This window comes from Myripristis murdjan, chromosome 22 (genome assembly GCF_902150065.1).
Source record: "Myripristis murdjan chromosome 22, fMyrMur1.1, whole genome shotgun sequence".
Lineage (NCBI taxonomy): Eukaryota > Metazoa > Chordata > Actinopteri > Holocentriformes > Holocentridae > Myripristis > Myripristis murdjan.
In genome coordinates, this window is record NC_044001.1 from 11667335 (window position 1) to 11684131 (window position 16797).

The following is a 16797-nucleotide window of genomic DNA, read 5'->3' on the forward strand; positions in this document are numbered from 1 at the left end:
TCACTCCACCTCCTATTCCAGATTCCACTTGTATTCTCCATTAGCTATCTGACATAAAGGAGATTCAAAACAGTAGTCGTCTTGTTGCATGTGGTAGGGCTAATATAGTTGCAATAGTTTAGCATTTAAGTTAAGAAGCAGCAGATGTGAGCTGGCTTTCATCTGGATGACTGAAGTTTTTGACTGAAGTTGTTCCTTGCTTCCAGACCACCATTGCTGCTGGCCTTGTTAAAATGGCCTTTAATACTCCTGAATTTTATTGGATTTGCATATGTTGTCCTTAAGCATCGTCCAGTTGGTATGTTCGAGCATGAACAGAACTAGGGAAATGGAATTAAAATATAACATGCAGTATCCTGTTGATGCACAGCCTTGAGCTCCTGACTTCATGAATTCACAGTGTTCATCTGAGCTTTTATTTCCAACTGAGACGATAGTTGCATGTTGCAAAGCTGCAACTTCCAAACGTTGAAAACTTAGTCTGACCCACAGCCCTTGTCTTGTGTGCTGTCAGTCACCTTCAATTCATGTCCACAAAGCTTAAATAGATTGAATGTATAGGAATGAAAATATGCATGAACTGAAGGGGTAAAAATAACACGTTAAAGCTCAGGAGTTTATTCCCATCATGGTATTTCAGGGAAGCCTGAAAGGCGTAAGGAATAGGGCAGGACAGCAGAACATAACGTGAAGGATGGCACACAAATGAGCATACGTGAGGTTTATATTAGTGCAAACAATTGCTTAAAATGCATCAGTAATGAATACGCGAAGCAAAAACAGACAGAACTTTAAATGACTAATTAACTTTAGTACTGTTTGACTTTCTAGGCACAGCTACTGTCTTGCAGCCAGTTGTTATTGTTACATAAGGGAGTTTTGGTGTAGGGAGTGTGTTAGCGATGCAAACATACAATAAGAACACATGACAAACAGAGCAGATTCTCTACAGACCCACAGAATATTTGCGGTAAGGAAATTTATTGGACAGACATTATTAATTAGCAGTTTACTTGACTGTGATCTCAACTCTCTGACTCCCTAATTGATGGGCTGCTTTAATTTCCTCTGTGCAGAAAACGGTAATTGAAGCCTCCTTGCCTTGCTGCTTAATATTAACGAGGGTTATTATTGTAAACCTAAAGTAAGATGCAAACTAGGTGTTAAAAAACATAGTCGGACACTGAGGTGAAAGTAAAATGCCACCTGGTGAGGGAAAATAAAACAAAACAAAATAAAACTAAGTCAATGTAAAAACCAGTGCAGAAATGTTTTTACCCTTTTTTATTTTACAGGCTTAAAATGACAAAATTTCGGGAGAGCATATTTAACTATTCTTACTGAATGCAACTTTAAAAACTAGATATACATATATTTTTTTTAAATTATAACTTATTTAATTAAACAATATCTATTTCAAACATAATGCAGAGTTCCAGACTTACACCATTTTGCCATTCCAAAAAAAAACCTCTCCCAAAAATATCAAAACTAGAACTCATGTTTTAAAAAAAAAAAAAAAAACATCCTGAAAACAAACCAAAACTAAACAGACAGTGAAATAAAAATTGAAGAATACATCCAAATATAGTTTTAAAAAATTCAACTTCATAATAACCCTGACTTTCAACACTGAATTATTCTCAAACAGAAACATAACATATTTAACATAGTTTAAATATTACAGTAGCTATGTATGCATGCAAAGTGCCTGCAGTGTGTCTTGTGTTGTCTTATAATTGTCAAAAAGATTTGGTTATACATCGCTATACATCACTGTACCACAGCAGTCCATGCAAACTCTTAAGTGTTTTTGCATATGAGGAAAGGACTCAGTTATGGAACAATGGCAGTTAAGTGGCAAAGATATACAGATAAGGTTACATTTTCTTAATAAAACAGCGTTTGTTTTTCATAATGGGCTTGGTTTTTAGAAAATTATTTTAACTACACAAAGAAGTTTGATAGTGCCGGGTTTGAAATGAGTATCTTGTTACTATGATTGGCTCTGAAAGACCACAGCACCTTGACTACTGTGCCATAGCTCACCATGAAATAAAAATGGCTAGGCAATCATCATATCAATCATCATCTATACCATATGGACAAATATTGTTTGAAAAGACCAGCTTGGGGGGCAATAGCTCAACATAGTGCATAAAGAGTATGTCCTCTGTACAAAATCATCTGTGTGTAACAGATCATGTGGGCAGATGCAGTAACTTCTTTTTACAGCTACAGGAGAGACAGAACGTGCACTAATACAGACCTAACTCTCCCAGGATGCAGGAATAACATTTCAAAGCCGAAACACAGTGGTATTCCCTTTTTTAAACTGCAGGAGAGGATCAAAGGCTCCTTCCCCTTCTCCTCCTCTGCGCTCAGTGAAAGAGGCGAGGTGACTTGCTGCCCTGCTCTCCTCTCCTCTCTCTCCTCCAGCGGACATGAGGGAACAGTTTTATGATTGTTGTAGAGAGGACCCTTTTCCTGAATTAACCATTAAACTTTAAATGGGATAGTAGGTGGGGTGGTCCTCTGCGATTGCTGGTTCAGACACTGCCCCCTGTAGTACCGTGGCAGTCAGTGCATATCTTGATAAATAATAGGAGAAAAGTCACAGAAAAATGGACGCACGTGCAATGAGAACCACATTTAGTTGCTATGCCTGTGTGTGTTTCAGAGTGCAGCGGCAGCACCCAGCCCAGTGATGGGCAACATGCCCCCTAACGACGCCATGCCAGGTGGTCCCATGCCCCCAGGCTTTTTCCAGGTAAGACTTACCCCTCTGCCACTGTCCTGTTAAATCCTCCTTCATCCTTCCATCACCCCACTCTTCTTTCATTAACTTCTATCTTAAATTCAATTCAACAAATCTAACTGGCAAAATTGTTCTCAACTTTACTACCAAATCATCCTTTATTTCTCTACCTTCCCAAGATCCTTAACTCCTTTCAAACAAATGATCCCTCCTTTGTTTGCCCATCTAAAGTAGGAAATATTTATATTTTCTCTTGAAGACACAGACTTTTAGATGGGAGATGTTGTAGCTGTTCAGAGAGGGCTCATAGAAATTTACATACTGAACAAGAACCATGTAATCCTTCCAAGTGAGGTTAAAACCTAAGAAATGACCATATTAGAGTTACAAGGTTTTGACGTGACAACAGCGGTATGCACTTTTTTACTTCCTCAGCCCATCGTAACTCAAAATATGGGTCTGCTATTGCTTACAAATGTAAGCAACCTTTTACAACCTTAAAGTGCATGTCAGACCCGGGTTTGGCTGTCAAATCCTGTCAGACGTGCAGGAAAAGCTCAGACAAAGCATTTTAAAGTGGAATTAAAACCTTTAACTCTCCGATTCCTTTTTCCTATTTCCCCCCACATTCTTCCTATCCTCTTCACCTCTCTCCTTGCACTCTTGGTATTTACGCCTACTGGAGACTCTCTAGCTCACACAATTCATTCATTCATCTATCTATCACATGCTCCATTGATACGTGATTCATCCGTCCCATATTCAACCTCTTCACTCCTCCATCTCCATCTTTCTATCTCTGTCTCTGACCGGTCCCGGCTCTATGAAGGGAAAGGTTTTAGTGTGGGAGATGGCTGTTTGAAGAGTGAAGCAGAATGAGAGAGACACACAAGAATGCAGCCAGCACACACACACACACACACACACACACACACACACACACACACACACACACACACGCACACACTAATACAGACACGCATGTAAACACATACAGGCATACACACGTGCATGCTTACACACAGCCTCGCACATGGTTACGCACGCATACACAGACGCACAAACACACTTAAACAGTCACACGAACAAAAAACAGTTCTTCACAGATAAACACACACACAAACACACACACACACGCACGCACCCATACTCTGCCAGGCAGTGGTGTGATGGACAGTGCTGGCATTTGGCAGGAGGCACGATAAGGTGGTGGAGAAGAGTAGGAGAGAGAGCGAGTGACACGGTAGAGAGAGGGAGGAGGGGAGATGGAGGGAGAATGAAAGATCAGTGTGACCAGGATTGTGGCCCAGGCAGTGTTTATTTCTGTGGCTACCTACCACTCCATTGTTTGCTTGCTGAGAGCGAGGCGACGTGGGGAGGTGATGGTTGTGAGAGGACAACTGTGAATAAGCGAGTGAAAGAGAGCGAGGGTGAGGGGAGACACACGGAAATGCTATTTATAACTTTGGTGGGGGAGTGAGATGGGGTGAGGGTTGTGTGTGTGTGTGTGTGTGTGCATGCATGTTTGTGTGTGCTTTGTGTGTAAGGGACCTTGTTAGAAAAAGCTTGGCTGTTTGCTGCAAATATGGTAAATGGTCGTGGTGTATGGTCCGAGTTTGTCAATGTTTGTGACTCTGTGAATAGCAGAGCCTCTTTAGAATATTGTTTTACCAAGCGGCTGCTCAGTCTTATTGTGTTTCACTGTGGCTGGCTCTTTAGCTGTAGTGGCACAACACAAGGTTTTGTTTAATGAAACTCCGGAGGTGAATGGCTGATTCTCAGACTAAAGGGCTGGCCGATATATTGATATATTGATATATTGCTATACTGATCGTGAAATAAGGCTTGCATGGGATTTTGTGTGTTACGATATCATGATAGGGTATAATTGTTGTCTTTGGTTTCAAAGGCTGCATTACAGTAAAGGGATGCAATTTTCTGGTTCTAACTTTTGTATTATTTGCCTCTACCTGCCTGGTCATCATTCACAGTAATAATGGTTATTTATCAGAAATCTCTTGAGAGTGGGCACAGGCCCCCTTTGCTTTGGTTGGGACCCTCACACTGGCCTGCAGTAGACTCATAGAGCTTTGAAGTAATGCAAATGGTGTGTGTCTGTCTGTCTGTCTGTCTGTACACTATATGGACAAAAGTATTGGGCCACCTACACATTACACCTACAAGAGCTTTTATGACATTCCATTCTAAATCCATAGGCATTTATATGGAGGGGGGACCAACCTTTGCAGATGTAACAGCTTCCACTCTTCTGGGAAGGATTTCTACAAGATTTTGCAGTTTTGTGTCTGTGGGAATTTTTGCCCATTCATCCAGAAGAACATTTGTGAGGTCAGACACTGATGTTGGATGAGAGGGCCTGGTTTGCAGTCTCTGTTCTAGTTCATCCCAAAGGTGTTGGATGGGGTTGAGGTCAGGACTCTGTGTGGGCCAGTCAAGTTCTTCCACACCAAACTCGCCCAACCATGCCTTTATGGAGCTTGCTTTGTGCGCTGGGGTACAGTCACGCTGAAACAGAAAAGGTCCTTTCCTAAATTGTTCCCACAAAGTTGGAAACAGAGAATTATCCAAAATGTCTTGGTGAGCTGAAGCATTAAGATTTCCCTTCACTAGAACTAAGGGGCCAAAGCCAACCCCAGAAAAACAAGCCCATAGCGTTATCCCTCCTCCACCAAATTTTACAGTTGGCACAACACAGTCAGGCAGGGAACGTTCTCCTGGCATTAGCCAAACCCAGACTCGTCCACCAGACCGCCAGATAGAGAAGTGTGATTGGTCACTCCACAGAACACGTTTCCACCACTCCAGAGTCCATCAGCAGCGTGCTTTACACCGCTCCATCTGACACTTGGCATTGTGCTTGGTGATGTAAGGCTTGCATGCAGCTGCTCGGCTATGGAAACCCATGCCATAAAGCTCCTGGCACACAGATTTTGTGCTGATGTTAATGCCAGAGAAGGTTTGGAGCTCTGCAGTTACTGAGTCAGCAGAGCGTTGGCCACTTTTACGCACTATGTGCCTCAGCGCTCAACAACCCCACTCTGTAACTTTATGTGGTCTGCCACTTGGCGGCTGAGTTGATGTGGTTCCTTCCACTTTGCAGTAATACCGCTATCAGTTGACCGTGGAATATTAAGGATGGAAGAAATTTCACAAACTGACTTGTTGCAACAGTGGCATTCTATTATGTTACTATTACAGTACCATGCTGGAATTCAGTGAGCTCTTTAGCACAAGCCATTCTTTCGCAAATGTTTGTAAAGGCAGTTTGCATGACTAGGTGATTGATTTTATACACCTGTGGCAATGGGACTGAATCAAACATCTGAATCCAATGATTAAGAGCTGTGGCCTAATACTTTTGTCCACATATTGTAAATGTCCAGAGGCATTATGTGGAAAATTCCATTTACCCTTAAAATTTGTAACATTGTCTGCATTTGTATTTTTCAAACAGGTGAAGGGAAAACAAGGTAGAAATGAAGGAGCTGACAGTGATAGTGAGGAAGAGAGGCCATAGCGTGTTGCTTAATGAGTTATTTATGAGGGGTCGCTGACCTCTTGTCTTGTATCACCAATTGCACATCCAAATGCAACAATATTGGGGGAGTGATTTCTTTCTGTGTGCACAGCTGACACCATCACGTACTGAACTAAGCCTGTGATAATAGGAACGGTGAACATACAAACTCCAACTTCTTACTTGTTATTTCAAAATCCTCTTTGTGGTTCGAAGTCGCCACTCGTGCCTGTCCTGCTCAGTTTTGTTGGCATGAGCCTTTGGCAACACTGCCCCCATGTGGTTCAGAGGAAAACTACATCTAGTCCTCAGACTTGAGGGTCTCCAGCCTCCAGGACAGTCCTCCTCCAGCCACACAAACCAGGCCAATGACTGATAACATACTGACAAATGGATTCTCAGCAGTGTGTTAAACATATTGCATACATTAAAGTGCAAACTGCACTGTATTTTTTTTGTCCCCTTGTTTGGACTTTGGACTGTGTAGTCATGTGTTATGGTGTGAAACCTGTGTTTTCTCCATAAGGATTAGATTGTTGAACTGGGAATTTCAGCAAGGTTGCCCAGATTGGTCTAGTCCAATCTTTTCCATCTTCCTCCTCTTCTTCCTCTATCTTGAAGCTCCCTACTGGTTCCTTCCCTCTTGCCCTTCTCCTTCCTATGATTTTGATTGGCTGGTTCCACCAGGTGTAAAACCCCCACATTTTGGCCCCTCCCCTCTCTGATATCGCTCTTCTTTCTTAAAGGGACCACCCGGCTCTCAGCAGTCCCCCCACGCACAGCCCCCCCCTCACAACCCCAGCAACCCCATGATGGGACCCCATGGCCAGGTAAGACGCACGCGCCTTCTCTCAAACACCCCTATCTATGTTCTTTCCCCCACTCACCCACACACAGTCTCTCTTATCTCACTCTCTTTTTCTCTCTCTCTTCCATTCACAACTCACACAACACACTGTCCCTTAAACTCGAGTCCCCTTAGCTCTAGTTTTGTTCTGGCTAGCTCCCTGTAGACATCGCCCCCCACCAGTAGCTGGCTCCTTTATGAAAAGCTGTGCATCCAGAGGCAGCAAGACTTGCTCCTCTTCTAGGCCCAGACTTGGCTGTCCATGTGTGGGATGAATAATTCACTCCCTGCCCCTTCCCTGGAGCAGCTTGTGGGGGGTTGTGCGCTTATCTGCTACTCCACTCTTTTACACACACACACACACACACACACACACACACACAATCACCTCCCCTCCCTTCTGCTTACTGTTTTAGCACCTTATAAATAAAACAGGGGACAGGCACTATGGACACTCATGCCACATACAAATACAAACACTTAAATACACACATTATACACATACAGGACATTTATAGATTAATCTTACTCAGGCTACCAAATAGATTAGAGGGTATTGAGTGTATTCAAAGACAAACATTTTTGGTCAGTGTGTGTTTCCACACAAAGCCGGAACAGTAGCTACGGATGCCACTGTTGAGGTAAAGCCAACCCTTGCCCATTAGCTGCGGCAGCCCGGCTCTTCATTCTTGTGGTTTCTGGTTTCCGTCTCGTGTGCGAGAGAGTGTGGACACGCTTCCTCTAAGGTTTTTTGAACGGTGTTGTTGGCCTGAGGTGTCTCCGACTACGCCAGGCAGACCACAGGCCGAGTCAGCTTACACCACAGTGAGAGCACGGTGTACGGGTAACTGTGTGAGTGCTCTGTCTCTTCCACTCACTCACACATGCACACACACACACACACAGACGCAAACCCACACGCTCTTGCTTTTGAGTGGGTGTTGTGCGTATAGAAGCAGCCACTGTTAAACACACACAACACACAGACTCTTACTTGAGTGCATCAGTGGTGTTTTAGCGAACAGAAGCAGGTAGTGTCTGTGGTTTTTAAATGTGTTGATGAAGTTGCACCCTGTTTACTGTCATCGCTCATTCTCCAGCCACACTGTGTCCATCTGTGTGTCCTCAGTGCCGCCCCTGTTGAGTGCGCTTAGATGTATCAATAATGAAAATGTCTCTCTTTCTGTGTCCTCCTTTCCCCTTTACCTTACCTGACTCCCACCCCCGACCTCCCTCATTTTCTCCCCCCATTTCTCTCCTCAGCCTTTCATGTCACCACGGTATCCAGGCGGACCTCGCCCCTCACTCCGAATGCCAAATCAGGTACTGGATGCTTTTTTGTCCTCTTTGATTTTCCCTTGAGCTGTTTTTGTGTTAAACATAATATTATTGTTGGCTTTATATACTTCAGCTGTCAAACTTTTTTTTTTTTTTTTACTTGACCATTCCCATAGCTCATTAACAATGTTTTGAAGTTTCTTTTCTACATATTTAGCCTTTGAACACATTTTTTCTTTGTTTTCTATCCTTTTAGCTGTTAAACACATTCTTTATGTTTCCTTTTGTTAATTTTGTCAGCGCTTTAATCACTTTCTCTGTCTGTCTTTTTGCCAGCCTCCTGGTGGTATACCTGGATCTCAGCCTCTCCTGCCAAACAGTCTGGATCCAACAAGACCGCAAGGTGAGACTGGAACAATTACCACTTTTAGGGGGCACCTAGGTTTGGGATCATGAAATATGATCGCTGTGTACAGAGGATGGGTCACCTCACCTTGAGAATTTCAGTTGTTTGTAAGAACTGGTTGGTTCCATTAGAGCTTCCATTACTGCAAATAGAACAGTTATCCACATTAGGACTTTAGGATTTCATTTTTTAAACAAATTCATATTCAGTGCATTTTCTCTTTTTCAATGGATTGAATACTTGGTGGATGTGCCAGGTCAAGAAGGGATTCACAGTGGTTTATTTGGAGATTACTGCTTCATTGGGCAGGGGGCGACAACTAATGGGATTAGGTTAGAGCATTGTCTGTGGTACATCTTAATTCCTGACTTTAAGAGACAAGCCGTATGTGGATTTGCGTGGGCGTGTGTAAGTGTTTTTGGTCGCAGTGAGCATGCAACTATGGTTATGTGTTTTTTAGGGCATCCTAACATGGGTGGGCCAATGAGAATGAACCCACCCCGAGGAATGGCCATGGGACCACAGGTAAGACACACTTTGGCGCACACACACATCCTGTATTCTTAGGGTCAGTTAAAATATGGTGGGAGCACTATCCTCTGTCTCAGTCAAAAATACACTTTGATGTGGCTTTAGGTAAAGCGGAGTTCTGTGGTGCAGGCAAATACAGGTCTGTCACATCAAGAACATAGCCTACCTTCCTGACTGAATGACTCTGGAAAAAATAAGAACACATTTTGCATATTTATATTACACGTTTTACTCATCATACAGTAACTCAAAACACACAGAAAATTCTTTTGATGGCCATATTAAAGTTACAAGCCACAACTTTTTCATACTGCCTTTTGCTACTCCCAATAGTCAGTTGATACTTCATAATGATGCAATAATGAATTCGCCCTTACCTAGTTTCTGAAAGCTTTCACATTGCATTGCAATGTTAGCTGAGGTTGTTAGCATGAGCAGCAGCAGCCACTTTGGCTGCCATCTACAGAAAATTACAGATCACCAGCAGAAAATCAAAGGTAGAAGAAACAAATTATTTGCTCAGAGAAAGGCAAGTGTGCCAAGAAAGAAAATCATTTCTAAGCCACAACTAAAGTGAACATCAGGTTTGTCTTTCAGAGAGGAAGAGCACTCTATGTTGATGAGGAAATTGAGTTAGCCAGCTTCTGAAACACTGGCAACTGGCAATTTATTAGTGGTCACACATTGGATGAAAGTTTCTCAGCTAATTTGAATAATGGCAAACTTACCTGTTCAGTTCGATTTCATAAGTTTAGAGATGAAGTTGAACCAAGGGTGTCGCTAAAATCAAGAAAACAAAAATCTTGCAAATTTTGACTTAAGTGATTTATTGTCATGTGATGTTTTTTGTGCTTTGATTCTAATGTGAGTTGCTCTCATCCTGCAGAACTATGGGGGCATGAGGCCTCCTCCCAACTCCATGGGTGGTCCCATGCCAGGAATGAACATGTAAGTTAAAAACACCAGGTACACCTCGCATAACATCACAATTTCCAACTTTCACCATGTCGTCTTCCAAGGCGATTGTATTTCTGCTCACACACAGCACACCATTTTCACCTCATCTTCTTTCTGTCTCTGTATTCCTCTCAACTGCTCTCATTGTCCTCTTTCTCCCTCTCTCTATCTCTCCCTCGCTCTCTCTCAGGGGTCCTGGAGGAAGAGGGCCGTGGCCAGGACCAAACGCTAACTCTGTGAGTCAGACACCCTTGAGACATTCACATGACCACATAGATTCAGCCCTGTTCTCCTCTGTCCCAGAGATCTGATAGCCTGTCATTTCCTCTCTTTCCCCCTACAGATAGCCTACTCTTCCTCATCTCCAGGAAACTATGTGGTGAGTTACTAGCCATCACTACTATACCTTTGCAGTTCATTACATTCTATGGTATTTATTCTCGATGTGATGGGTGAAATCTTTAAGTTCTATGCCTGTCTGTCTCCCAGGGTCCGCCAGGCGGAGGAGGTCCACCTGGAACTCCGATCATGCCCAGCCCAGGTGGTGCGTCACCAAACTATGTCGCTCCTAGTAACTGTCAACCTGGTGTTTTAGATGTAGATGTGTTCCCCATATTCCCACACTGACAAAGCATGAATGTGTCCCCTCACCTGCCAAGCATGCCCCCTCTTGACGTATTTGAAAGTTCTCATTTTCCATGTCTACTTTGTAGTTACGTGGTGAATTGTTTACAATATATTAAGTGAGATGGATTTCTCCAATACAGTCAGTGCTGCCTGTTGCCAGTCATTCCCTGAGATTATTTCTAAACTAACATCACTGTTTTGCATTTTCTTTCTTAGACTCAACTAACTCCAGTGAAAACATCTATACAATGATGAACCCCATCGGACCAGGAGGCAACAGACCAAATGTGAGTCTTGAGCACTATTTGAATGGAGTACGTTTTACCATGAGAGTTCTTGTAATGGAATGTGAAGGGCTTTATGTAATTCCAGAGGACAGTCATACACGATGAGGCATCTCTGATTTCCCTCCAACTTATTGCTTGCAAAATGTAATGATCTACACTTCCACTTATCTGCTGGCCACCAAAACCATAAATGCATTCACATTGCAGAGATGTCAGTCTGAACTGCACTGCTATTATAATATGACGTGAGTTTGCTAACAAAAAAAGAGGTAACTTGCTCTGGAGTTGTTTTTTTTTTTGTTTTTTTTACTTTCATACTTTTAAAAAAATGATACTTGGTACTTGGTTAATACTATTGTATGCTGTTGGTTGTAATTATAGTTACAGGACCTCCCCTAGTGAAACTAATCCAGCTCAGATAGGGCTTATAGATACATTACTGGACACCACTACAATATCGCCAGCATTACGTACACATAATGCTACTAAACTGAGCTCATACGTATTAACCGGAAATGAACCCAGGAGAGTTTATTAAATAATCTGTACTTAACCATAAGCCACAGAGGTCACATCCCCACATATATCAGATCAATTTTACAGTCATTTATTTTGTTTTTCGCCTTATTTTCACTAGTTCCCGATGGGACCTGGGCCTGATGGGCCAATGGGGGCTATGGGGGCCATGGAGCCACACCACATGAACGGATCACTAGGTGGGTTAAAGCACAGCATAGCTCAACAGATTACTGACAGGGTTTAAATGATGGCCTTACAAATTGCAGCATGCTTTATTTTAGATGTAACTTGCCTTGAAAACCTATTTGACACTCTCTCCCTCTCACCCCTCGCCCAGGCTCTGGGGATATGGATGGGTTGCCAAAGGTGAGTTTCCATCATTTTCTGTTTATATGGGGGGGGGGAAATATCACAAAGTGCACTGACAGACAAACAAGAATTTTTTGCTTTCATATATAAAGTAAGTGTCTTTATGTTTTGTTTTGTTTTGTTTTGTTTTTTTTGTCTTTTTCCCCTTTACTACTCCAGAACTCCCCTAATAACATGGGGGGCATGAACAACCCTCCTGGCACGCCAAGAGACGATGGCGAAATGGGCGGGAACTTCTTGAACCCATTCCAAAGCGAAAGTGTAAGTAGAGCCAATGAATGACCTGTCACCCTTAACAGCTTACCCTTTACCTCTGACACACTAGTGGCAGAATGCAAGCAGAGGGTTGGTCTGATTCCATAATGATCTCAGACTATTAATAATGTATTGGATGGATGTATCTCATCCATCTTATTTTGTGAGCAGAGGCGCGGCAGTGTCACTTTGAAACTGAAGCTTCCTTTTGTATGCCATGCATCCTTCAGACACTACTTTTTTTTCCCTGCTAGTGCAGACAAACAGATGCTTGTGGGACGTGCAGATTGTGCCCACCGCCATTACTTTGCAACCTTTGAAAAGAAGTGCAGCACTCTTGCTAAGACATGAAGTCATTTTAAATTATAGGACTCAGCACTATGAGTTGCAAAAACACGCTGAGTTCTCAGCAGTGTCTGGAACATGCAACAACTCGTTCTTTGTAAACAAAGAGAGCTAGAAGCCAGGACTGTAAAGAGAATCCCAGTGGACACAGTTCTGTTCTGCTTGCATTGCAGCCACTTACTAATCACTTAATCAGTTCATTCTGTATCCCCTTTATCACTGATGTGACGATGAACACAGATGTGTCCAGTCTGTTTCTTCACTCGTACTATCCAGGGGTAAATGAGAATATATAAAATACCAGAGTAAACGCTAAAGTTACAGTGTTGGTCCTTAGCTGAGGCCAGGCCATGTCTTGTGTTGGGTGGAAGGGGGTACTGCTCCCTGCATTGTGTAAAGATGTGACGACCTTGTACCCTCGTCCTGCAGGGCCACGGGGTGTGCAGGCTGCAACTGCCGTCTAATACTCCTGATTCAACCAATCAGCAAAAGTATGATTGACCAATTGAGACATTGATTACTTGAGTCAGATGTATCAGAGCCTGGCTGTGCTATTAAAGTCTGTGCTTCCTCTAGCTTTGCAGGGCTGGGTTTGAGGGCCCTCTGGTGTTTAAATGTTGTCAAGTTACATATCCTCATCTGTGCCCTCCTCCCCCTTCCCTCTCTCTCTTTTCAGTATTCACCCAACATGACGATGAGTGTGTGATTTTATTTTTTCCTTTTTTTTGTATTTTATTTTTTTTGTTATTTTCCCCCCCTATTTTTGTACCCCCCTACACCTGATTTTTTCCCCCCTCCCATCAATCCCTACTTCACTTCGGATTGGACACTCTCCCCAACCACCTGCCCCCACTCCTCACACACACAACCTCTACTCCCACATGGAAATCCCCCCCTTTTCCCCTTCTCACTTGGAACTCTACGGCCGCACAGCCTTCTGGGACGGGTCTTGAGCATGCTGGGACACTAATTAAGACAGGCCCTCCTGGAGCATGCAAGATGGCCACCAGTATGAATAGGAAGCAGTCACAGAGCCACAGGAAGAACCTCCTCTCTGACTCCGGCCCCAGCCTCCCTGGCTTCCTGTCAGGGTCTGGACAATGAGCAAGGGAAGGAGAAAAATACAGAGAGAGAGAGAGGAGAGTGGATAACTCAGCTCTCCCCTGAGGACACAGTGTTGGGTCTCTTAGCAGCTGCCTGGAAGCTTCTCAACCACCATGTTGGACTTTAAGCGTTTTTATTTTTTGTCTCTCTTTTTTTTTTTTTTTTTGCTATTCCCAATGGATTCAGTGGCGGGACAGATAAGATGACCACCCCGCATTGTTCTCTCTGTGTGTACATTTTTAACAGAGGTGTTGTGATGATCAATGAAAATTTTCCTTTTTTGTGTATGTATTGTATCATTGCTATTTTTATTATTGTATTATTGTTATTAATGATATTGGTATGATCATGATTTAAGATTAGGTTCTAATTTCTTTTTGTTTCTCTAAGGGCACATTACTATGAAGAAGACAGAATAAGCGCACACATAGATGAGCAAACCGAGTGTTTAGCATGGTTTCTGTTAATTCTCCTAAGTTGCCATTCTCTTGGAATTTTTTTTTTTTTTTTTTGCTGTGCTACACATGGCTCTCCATGACTACAGTGCCCCCTACAGGCCCAGTCAAGGAGGTAAGATTTTATCCATCACGGTACTGTCGATTGGCCCTTTTTGTCTTCCTCAGAGGTTTTGTAACTTTCTCCACAGCTCCAAAATTTTAGCTACTTGTTGAACTGCCCAGATGGGAAAAAGAAACAGCTCCTGTTTTATTAGCTTCCATGCAGTGAAATGCACAGCTCTATTTATTTATGTACTTTTGTTTTGTCTCATGAAACATTGTTACTTTTTTTTTTTTTTTTTAAACTCTTAAACCTGTTTTTAACTCCAGAACCTGTAGCAACTGTGTAATTATGCAGATCCAGTCGCCGGTGTCTCTTCATCTCTGTCTCAGTACTGAAATTATTAGACCCCCTCTGTCCTAGCCTCAAGGTGCTGAAGTCATTGGAAACGTAGGCTGTTTTGACCCCACTAGTGCTGCTTCCACTAATGCTGCCCACTCAGGTGCTTGTTCACTCCAATATATAGGCTGCGTCATAGTCTCTCTGCTGACCTGTAGTGAACACTTGGATTATTTTTGTTTGCTTAACTTGCTGACGTGTCCTTAACACACTGTGATGTAACTGTCTGTGCTCTATGGGAATTACTTTACACACCAATCACCGGTTTAACTCGCCTAGAGGAGGGCATTTTGGCTTTTCTTCCTCCCATACGTTGCCCATGATGCAGTGCTCCCTCTTCAGGCTCGCTTCGGGTACAAGGACTTACGCCCCCGATTCTCTGTGGAGGGGGACACTGACTGGACCCTCGCATGCTTATGGCAGAGAGTAACAAATCAGGGAGTGGCAAGGCGTTGCTCTGGTGACTGTAATGAGTGGCCTCCCTCCCTTTGCTCATCTTGAAGAGAAGACCTTGTCCGTCCTTTTCCCTTGCCCCACCTTTCTGTTCGGCCAACACAGACACACAAATACACACCCTCACACGCCATCCCTTTCTCTGATTTAGTATACCTTCTCCATGTTTTCAGTTTTAATTTTTTTGTGTAAATACTGTAAAATGCATTTTGATATCATTGACATGTTTTGATATTTCAAATCACAACTAACAATCGATCAGAATTGTGCTGATTTGGGCAACTGTGTATTTGTTCAGAGATGGTCGTATCTTTACTCAGAAATAATATGAATGACGAGAAACAGAAACTGGAGCTGCTATAGACTTTATGCTATTTCACCTCATCACAGACAACCTGGGGCTTTACTGTGCATCAGAGCTGTAGTGTCTAGGGGTCCAGCAGGACCAGGGAGGGGAATATCTGATAGTTGAGTGTGTGTGAACGCTTTTTGGTAACTCAGTGTCACTCACATTCCTTGGAGAAAGAAAAAAAAAAAAACTTTAAATGGGTTTCTTGTCCAAAAGCCTCCCTCCTCTACCTCTGTTCTTGGAAACCGCTTGGATGAGGTGGCCAACAAGCTAGACCTCCAGTAAATGGGTGTATTTTTTTCATCACATTGACCGAGACTTTTCAAGGACAGGGGGAAGGGAGCAAGCTTTCATAATGGAACGTGTCCCTTCTGTGGCTTCCACTGACGCACTGCATTTCAGCTTCTATTCACTTGACTTTCATACCAACTGATCACTGAAAACAGAAGCAGGGCACACAGGACACTGGCTCTCAATGCAACACCAGGGACCAGAGTACAGACTTTACTATGAAGGATTTTTTTTTTAATCTATTTAAAATTGGGGTGGGAGAAACGTTTGGGAAAGGAGACAGAGAAAAAAGCCAGACAGATTTGTTCTTATCGAAGAGGAGGTAGAGAGAACGAGGAAACAGGAGTTTCCTCCCCTGTAATTTGAAATACTGTTGTATAAAATACAGTCTAACTTCTCTCTATCTTTCTGTCCTGTAAGTAAAGCCGTCACAACGTTGATCATTTCTGTATTTCTATTGTGCTGATGTATAATACTGTAACATTCAAGGGTTGGGAGGGATAAGAGAGGAATGGGGGGGGGAGTGGACGGGGGAAAGGAAAGATTCTTCTGTTCTGTTCCTCGTTTTCCTATTGATGACAAAGCAGTATTGAATATGAGGCAGTCTGTCCTTGGGGAGTTGCTTTGTATCTCATGTTAGGGTAGTTTCAGATCCTAAATGTCTTGTGTAGTAAAATAAGAGGTTCCTTCTTTGTATGTTTCTTTATATTGTAAAGTTTCTTTAGACAAAAAAATGTTGCTTATTGGAAAAAAGGTGGGAAAACTGCATCGATGATAAATGTAATTTTTTTTTTGTGTTTTATTTTTCATCAAGTTGTCAGTCGTTTTTGCCTGTGTCCCCCTTGTTGTAGATACATATTAAAAACAAATAAAATGACTTCACTCCTTTTGCCATGAACATGCTTTTCTTTCAGTGGATTTATTGACTTTAGATTTGGCTTTGTTCAGTTTTGCTGTTACATTCTTTTAGCATTGCTGATGTCATG

The 16797-nt window shown here is 42.7% G+C and overlaps 1 protein-coding gene across 2 annotated transcripts in view; it reads left to right on the forward strand.

Annotated features, from left to right (window-relative positions):
* The window catches only part of LOC115354272 (single-stranded DNA-binding protein 3), a 37619-nt gene extending 20910 nt beyond the window's left edge, over window positions 1–16709 (forward strand). Inside the window, exons 5-18 of one of the 2 annotated variants that reach the window (XM_030044579.1) lie at window positions 2681–2770; window positions 7043–7126; window positions 8407–8466; window positions 8758–8824; window positions 9288–9352; window positions 10245–10306; window positions 10506–10551; window positions 10659–10694; window positions 10805–10859; window positions 11159–11229; window positions 11867–11945; window positions 12086–12114; window positions 12277–12378; window positions 13394–16709. In XM_030044579.1, the coding sequence (XP_029900439.1) occupies window positions 2681–2770; window positions 7043–7126; window positions 8407–8466; window positions 8758–8824; window positions 9288–9352; window positions 10245–10306; window positions 10506–10551; window positions 10659–10694; window positions 10805–10859; window positions 11159–11229; window positions 11867–11945; window positions 12086–12114; window positions 12277–12378; window positions 13394–13423 (876 nt within the window). In that variant the 3' untranslated portion in view covers window positions 13424–16709. The remainder of the gene's footprint in view (window positions 1–2680; window positions 2771–7042; window positions 7127–8406; window positions 8467–8757; window positions 8825–9287; window positions 9353–10244; window positions 10307–10505; window positions 10552–10658; window positions 10695–10804; window positions 10860–11158; window positions 11230–11866; window positions 11946–12085; window positions 12115–12276; window positions 12379–13393) is intronic. The other variant, XM_030044580.1, reaches the window with a different exon arrangement.
* Window positions 16710–16797: the final 88 nt, after the last annotated feature.